The sequence below is a fragment of the Cyprinodon variegatus genome, unplaced genomic scaffold, assembly GCF_000732505.1.
Source record: "Cyprinodon variegatus isolate N-32 unplaced genomic scaffold, C_variegatus-1.0 Scaffold583, whole genome shotgun sequence".
NCBI classification, from domain to species: domain Eukaryota; kingdom Metazoa; phylum Chordata; class Actinopteri; order Cyprinodontiformes; family Cyprinodontidae; genus Cyprinodon; species Cyprinodon variegatus.
In genome coordinates this window covers 70,353-77,992 of record NW_015151036.1, presented here as the reverse complement: position 1 = coordinate 77,992, position 7,640 = coordinate 70,353, and the positions used below count along the sequence as shown (strand labels likewise).

The following is a 7,640-nucleotide window of genomic DNA, read 5'->3' as shown; positions in this document are numbered from 1 at the left end:
ATATCGGATATCGGCCAAAATCCCAATATCGTGCATCCCTAGGATAAACTGGTATTGATTATAGGTATGTTGGTCTGACCAGGTATGCTCAACTGACATCACCACCTCTAATTTGTTAAAAATAAATAAATAAATTCTCTTCAAAGAACCAAATTCATCAAAATCATCTGAACCCACAGGCTCTAAATATCGTTCCCCCCAAGATTATCTTATTTTTCTCCAATTCTCCATCCAGTCCTTGTACCACATCATGCGGTTTGTTTATATAGTGCAGGGTGGAATAATGTAAACAAAATCTGACTATAATTTGTGAGAAATTAAAGAGAAATTCAGCTGTTAAAAGCAGCCCAAAACAAAAAAACAAAACATGAAAGACCATCAGATTATTGTCACCTTGAATACTTTCTGTTGCTGTTCAATAAAAAGGTCCATAACCAGAGCTCAGGTCCACAGTTCAGCTGTTGATCTTCGCAGCTCTTCCCTTTCATATAATGATTACCCAACTCTGAAACCAGCTTAACTTGTTTGCTTCTTCCAGCAGTTGGTGCTCGCAGCATAACACACAAATACGTTTGTTAATGAATAAAATCAATAAGAGTGTTTATGTTTTTCTTTATATTTTCTTTTCTGTCTCCTTCCAGTCCTGACTTGATGTTAAGCCGTCTGGCCAACGTCCTCCAGGAGCTTTCTGGAGAGGAGGGTGCAGATGGAAACCAAGAGGTGATCCAAAAGAACACAGCAATTCAGAAAATGGGTCAATAAATAAAAACAAATAAATAAATAAAAACTTCCATTTGATCATTTGAATATGATTTAATATGGAGTCAAATATTCATACTTCATACAGCATGTTGATCTAAAAACTACAGCTCTGCTCATCCAGTCGATTATTACACCCATACAGTTCATTCCTAATGTATTTATAACACTTCTTTTTTTTCCCTAAACAACAAATGCAATTATATTTTATTGAGATTTTACGTAAAAGTCAACAACAAACAATTTGTTGCACTACCTTTCTTATTTTTTATCTGCTAAATGCAGTTTTTTTAAAAGTTATATTTTTCAGACGTTGCTTTTTGATGTATACAGTCCTTTAAAGTGGCCCAATTTTGCACGTAGATCCCCTTTTACTCAAATACTCCTTAATAAAATCAAAAGGAATGTGAGGGACCAAACTTAAATAAGGACAAAAGGTGTTCAAAATTTGAAAAAGTGCTTTCATTTAATTGTGTAAAAATGGTTAACAAAGACTCAAAAGCAACACAAAATAAGTTAAATACAGAATCTGGGCCCAACTTAACTGAGGTTAACCGAGGATCCAACTCAAACAAAAAACTGACCTCCAAACAAAGAACTAAAGGCTGCGTAAAAAGGGATGGAGTAACCCAAGTCTACCACATGAGGGAGGCACAACATAACAAAAGAACCAATAAATACAAAATGAACCATTCTATGAAACAAATAAAGCAAAACTAACTTTTACTTAACAGAAACAATAAGTGAGTATTTAAGTGACAAACTAATTGAAAACAACTTGAAACAAGTCTCCCCCGTCAGTCTTTCAAAAAGCAAATGGTACGCTCCAGGTTTCCTCCTACAGCTGGGTTGCATCAGCAGCACCTCAAACAAAAGAACAAGTGGAAATAAACCATTCAGACAGACATTAATTAAAGTGTGCACCCATTAGAAAATACCTGTCTAAAATAAATAACCAACTTAAACAAAAATTGTAATATAATATGAAGCAAGAAAAGAAAATACTAACACGATGTGGTGATGGGAGGATCATCCACCACAGGAAGCACTAGAAAGGCTCATAGTCTCTAGCTTGTCTTCTTCTTGTCTTCAAGGCCTCCTTCCTGTGTGATTTGGGAGTTTCCCTGTCACCAACCACCTGACTTCTATATACCTGGGATTCATTGACTTTTATAAGTCTTGTTGGCATTCTGAATATTAAATCTAAAACTTGGAGGGTAGTGTGAGCGCTCCATGTTTTAATGGATGCTTATCTGGGAGTTTTGGCTCTGAAATCCTTATTTCTTTTTGGCTTCATGACAAACATGAATTGGTGATACATGCTGCTGGCGGTATCATGATGTGGGCACTCTCAAACAGACAATATACTATGGATTTTTTTTCATATCTTAGAAACATTTAAATTCATCATCTTTCTTTTTGTAAGTATAGAAAATTGTAGAGAAAAAAAATCTTTTTAAATGTAATTTTATTTAAAAAATGGAAAATAAATTTTGGCTGTGAACAGGGCATGCTGGTTCCTCAGCTCCCTGCCGGAGAGGGTCCGACTCCGGGGGATGCTGAGGTTCCTGAGGACGCCATGGAGAGGCTGGCCCACCTGGAGCAGCTGGTGGTCCAGCTGAAGGAGCTCATTCGAGACAAAGACACGCAGCTGCTGCAGAAAGAGACTGAGCTGACCAACAAAGATGCTCAGCTTAAGGTGAATAAAATGTTTATATTTTTACCTCCATCTTGTTAAGACTTGGAATTAATGTTTTCCTTGGCGTTTGCAGAATGAGAAGGAAGAAGCTGAAGCTCGCTTCACCAAACTCAAACTCCAGGCTAAAGCCAAGATGGCGTCGCTCAACAAACAGATAAATGAGCTGAAAGGAGAAGCAGGATCAGCGGTCAGTCAGATATTTACGATCCTTTCACTCAAACTTTTAGATTTGTTCCTCTGGTTGTTTTAGCTGCATCTCTTCTTAGCTCCGTTTTGTCTCCAGCAGAGTGCGGACAGCTCGTTTACTGCTGCTGGTGCTGCGGTCGAGCAGGAGCTTCAGGACCTCAGAGCCAAGCTGAGTGAGGAGGAGGCCAACAGCCGGGAGCTGAAGGAGCGACTCGTGGCGTCTGAACAGCTGCTCCAAGAGAAGGAGGCAGCCCACGCCGAGCAGGTGACGATCCTTTAATTACTAGAACGAGCTCGGCTTTCCAGGTGTAACAAGGTTCTAATTAGTTAGATTTGGATTGATCTTTCTGTTGAAAGCTGCGGGTGCTGCAGGCGGTCGTCGCTGAGAAGGACGTCCGTTTCCAGGAGCAGATTCAGAGACATGAAGAGGAGCTGCTGAAGGTCAGCGCTCAGTCGCAGGACGGCGCTGAGCTGCAGCAGGTACAGCTTCCAGCTTCGGCACAGTTCACATGAGCCTTATTTAAAAAAAAAAAAAAAAAAAACACTTTCCTCTGACAAACCTGTTCAGCATGGGCAAAGTTTTACCAGCGTAACGCCGTGAAGGCTGGTTATCCTCCTGCAGCAGTGTGTTGCAGTGAGCTTGTCTCAGATATTTTTGATTTATGCCCAATGTTGAAGCGTGGTTATTCCACGCCCCAATGCAAGAGGGACAATCAGGAACTAGCTGTGGGTCTAGATACGGCCGAGGCGGTGAGGAAGTGGGGGCAAGTTTGTGCGAAACGGAGGGTGAAAAAGAGCGCGGATCCAGGTGGAAAAAGGCTCCCAGCGTTCTCACTCACCTCGCTCTTCTAGCTGATCCATCTTCATGAGTCGTTTTCCATAATGGCGGTCAAACAAACAAAACAAGCCGGTAAGGTACCAAACATTTTTTTTTCAGCATGACCATTGGAGGGCTGCATGACCACACACTTCAAATAATTGGATATGAAAGATGCTACAAATGATTCTCTCATTAAGAATACATTTTATATGAATTTATATCTGTTTACTGCACCAACATACAACTATTTTCTGCATATAAATATATTTTAATATGTCCTTCAGCAAAAGACAAACCGTTTGCTTTAAAAAAAAGTGCAAAAAGGAATTGAACTCCTTCATATCGAAGAACAAAAAGTTTGCTTAAAACACTGATTGCAAATAGATTTTGGGTATAAAATAAATGCATTTTAACGTCCTTCATAAGCAATAAAGACAAAATGTTTGCTTAAGAAGGTGCAAAAGGAATTTTAACTCATTCATAACAAATAATAAAAATGTTAAAAAAAATGATTGCAATATCTCACATTCAATAATAGAAATCAGACCACAGAGGCCCAACATTAACTGAAGCTAATGAGAGAGCTGTGGTTTGGCCTGCTGGCTCACAGTGGATTGGACGTCAATGTCAATTTTTGGTCCCAATGCGCATCAAAGTGTTTCATCTGTGATTCTGTTTCTCTCTTTGGATTTTATGTGCTTCATGGTGGGAAAAACTGCTCTCGCAAATGTAAGTTCTCCCAAACATACTGGCCATTGAAAGGGGAAAATCTCTGAGATGTGGAAAACCTGCTTTAGGAAGAATTCTCCAAAATGAGATTCCCTCACGTTGCGCTTTGATTAAAAGTGCAACGTGTCTGCCTGCAGCTCGCAGTGTTCGAGCTGCAGCTGTGATGGTTGCCCGCTGACCACAGCAGAAAGGGGGTCTGTGAATAACAGGCAATTTTTTGGATACTGTGCGCCCTCTATGGGTCAAAAGTATAACTACAGTTTTTATTTTATTTTTTTATTAAATAATTTAATTATTATTGATCTATTATATAGTTGCCCATCCCTGCTTTAGAATATGCTGGTGAACATTCTCAGTCTTCTAGGTCATAGTCATTCCAACAAATTTAAAAAAGTTTAAAAACAAACCACTGGACTTTGTTTTATAGTTTGAAGCTTTGAAGCAGGAAGATTCCTCAATTCAAATGTCTGGAGTAGCGATGAGTTTCAAGCTTTAAAGTGGCACAAAAAAAAGGTCTGATTATGTCTTAGAAAAAATGCAAAGTGGACTGAAATAAACAGGCCCACCCCTTAGTAATGGGGAGGTTTTAAAACCTTTTAAACGTCTTAGAACACTCTGTGGGATTATTTTCTGTCACACAAGCAGAGTGAGGGTAAAACTTTCCATGGCAGAGCATCCTGGCCTGCAGCCCAAAACCTGGATTCTCTGGTAGAAACTCGAAGTGAGAAAACATCAAGTTCTCTGAACGTTGCTGGTTATTTGGTCCTTTTCCTGGAATTTATGTCCTCTGCTCTCTTTTCTATATAATACATTTTTATTCCAGAAGATCCTGGTCCTTTGTCTATTTGTTTTTCTGGGAAACATTGGTCTGCTCTTTGGTTTTCCTCCTTAAAATGTAAAACAGCAGCAGTCTAATTCCTGTACAACAAAACAAATTTTAAATTTCCTTTGAGGCCCTCATATCCCCTTCAAGACTCATGAGCTGCTGCTGGATCTACAAACCAAATATTTGCAATTTAAAACCCGTCAAACCTCACCAATTTGATTCATCTGCTTGAGATTTTAGCAGCTTTTCAGCTGGAATAAATGTGGAGGTTTTATAATTTATCCCAACCTACAAAATATGCAAGAGTAAAAAAATTAAAAGATTTTAAGAGATGTCATATTTTTTTAAATACCTTTTAGCTCTGAGTTAATGGCAACTAAAGCAAAGCTGTTGGATGTCTTTCCATTTTCATATTTTTATATCGTTTCTGTTAGACCGTTAAATTATTCTGCAAACTGTTTTCTTAGTTCTTTTGTTTCTGATCACCTGTGTTGAGTTTTAAAAACATAAAGCTTGTATTTCTGCCTGCTCCAGGCGCTGCAGGCAGCTCAGCAGCGATGCACTGAGCTGGAGGAGGCTTTAAACTCTCGCTCACAAGAGCTGGAAATGCTGCAGCAGGAAGTGAGCAGCGCTGATCAACAAAAGCAGGTAGAGATCCTGGATCGACTCTTTAGGATAAAATATATCTGGACGTTTTATTGTGTACAAATCGTGTGCTATTTGTCCTTCTTCCAGATCCTGACGGCTCAGTTCCGGCAGATGGAGCAGGAGCTGACTGAGGCTGTGAGGTTGAGGCAGGAGTGGGCTGAGCAGGCCAGCCGGGGGGAAGCAGAGCTCGCCGCCCTCAGAGCCAGCCTGGAGGCTCTGGAGAAGGAGAGGATGGAGGCAGGGAGGCAGGAGAGCGAGCTGACCACTCTGAGAGAGGCAGCGCTCCTCAGTCAGCAGGACTTGGAGAAAGAGAGGATGGAGGTGTCCAGGTTGGAGGCAGAGCTGGCTCAGATGAAAGAAGCCGAGCTTGCAGCCGCCCAAGCGCACAGCGAGGCTTCGGGGAGAGACGAGGCGGAAATCGCACGGCTTCAAAGCGAAATCGCGTCACTTAGAGAAGCAGATTCTGCAAATAGCCAGGCCAGGGAGGAAACCTTAGAGCAAGAGAGGTCAGAGGTCAATAACCTGAAGAAAGAGCTGGAAGGCATGCAGAAGAAACAGGAGACTCTGGATGAAATCTGGAGACGTCTTTGTTCACTTTCTCCTGAAACGATGCCGGAGGATATCCCAGACCCTGCTGAGCCCTCTCTGATCCTGGACGCCGTGCGATCCGTAGAGACGCGCCTGACGACGCTGATGGAGGAAAGCAGGGAAAGGAGCGAGCAGTGTTCCCAGCTCACCCAAAGCATGGAGGCCCTGCAGGGTGAGAAGCTTTCCTCTGAAAATCTGAACACCTGAAGTTTTACCTAAAGATGAAAGTATTGATCAATTTAAACGTCTCATTTCCAGAACAACTTCACATAAAAACAGCAGAACAAGAGGAGGCCAGGGTCAGGATACAGCAGCTGGAGCAGCACATGGAAGAAGTCAGTATTTAATCACGATCTTTCTTTCTTTCTTGCTTTCAACGCTTTCACTCTTCTTTTTTTTTTTCATGCTTTCACTCTTTCACTCTTTTTTTCACGCATTCACTCTACCTTTCACACTTTGACTCTTTCACACTTTGACTCTTTCACACTTTGACTCTTTCACACTTTGACTCTTTCACACTTTTACTTTTTCTTCATACTTTTACACTTTTATACTTTTACTCTTTGTTTCACACTTTCGCTCTTTCTTTCACGCTTTCACTCTACCTTTCACACTTTGACTCTTTCACACTTTGACTCTTTCACCCTTTTACTTTTTCTTCATACTTTTACTCTTTTACACTTTTACTCTTTGTTTCACACTTTCGCTCTTTCTTTTACACTTTATTTCTTTCACTCTTTCTCACTTTAACTCTTTCACTCTCTCTCACTTTCACTCTTTTTTTATTTCACTCTTTCACACTTTCACTCTTCCTTTGACACTTTCACTCTTTATTTCTCACTATTACTCTTTCTTTCTCACTTTCACTCCTTCACACTTTCACCCTTTCACTTGTTCTTTCGCACTTTCACTACCTTTCACGCTTTCACTCTCTCTCACTTTCACTTTTTCAAACTTTCACTCTTTCACATTTTCACTCTTTATTTCTCTCTCACTTTCACTCTTTCAAACTTTCACTCTTTCAAACTTTCACTCTTTCACACTTTCACTCTTTCACACTTTCACTCTTTATTTCTCTCTCACTTTCACTCTTTCAAACTTTCACTCTTTCACACTTTCACTCTTTCAAACTTTCACTCTTCCTTTCACGCTTTCACACTTTCTCACTTTCACTCTTTCACACTTTCACTCTTTATTTCTCTCTCACTTTCACTCTTTCACACTTTCACTCTTTCAAACTTTCACTCTTTCAAACTTTCACTCTTTCACACTTTCACTCTTTCAAACTTTCACTCTTTCAAACTTTCACTCTTTCACACTTTCACTCTTTCAAACTTTCACTCTTTCAAACTTTCACTCTTCCTTACTTTCACTCTTTCAAACTT

General features: G+C 40.2%; 1 protein-coding gene across 1 annotated transcript in view; it reads left to right on the top strand.

Annotated features, from left to right (window-relative positions):
* The window catches only part of golgb1 (golgin B1), a 26,428-nt gene that overhangs the window by 3,141 nt on the left and 15,647 nt on the right, over positions 1-7,640 (top strand). The window contains exons 2-9 of the mRNA XM_015392278.1: positions 642-720; positions 2,267-2,458; positions 2,532-2,645; positions 2,745-2,909; positions 3,002-3,124; positions 5,554-5,667; positions 5,755-6,427; positions 6,514-6,590. Of these exons, the coding sequence (XP_015247764.1) occupies positions 652-720; positions 2,267-2,458; positions 2,532-2,645; positions 2,745-2,909; positions 3,002-3,124; positions 5,554-5,667; positions 5,755-6,427; positions 6,514-6,590 (1,527 nt within the window). The 5' untranslated portion in view covers positions 642-651. The remainder of the gene's footprint in view (positions 1-641; positions 721-2,266; positions 2,459-2,531; positions 2,646-2,744; positions 2,910-3,001; positions 3,125-5,553; positions 5,668-5,754; positions 6,428-6,513; positions 6,591-7,640) is intronic.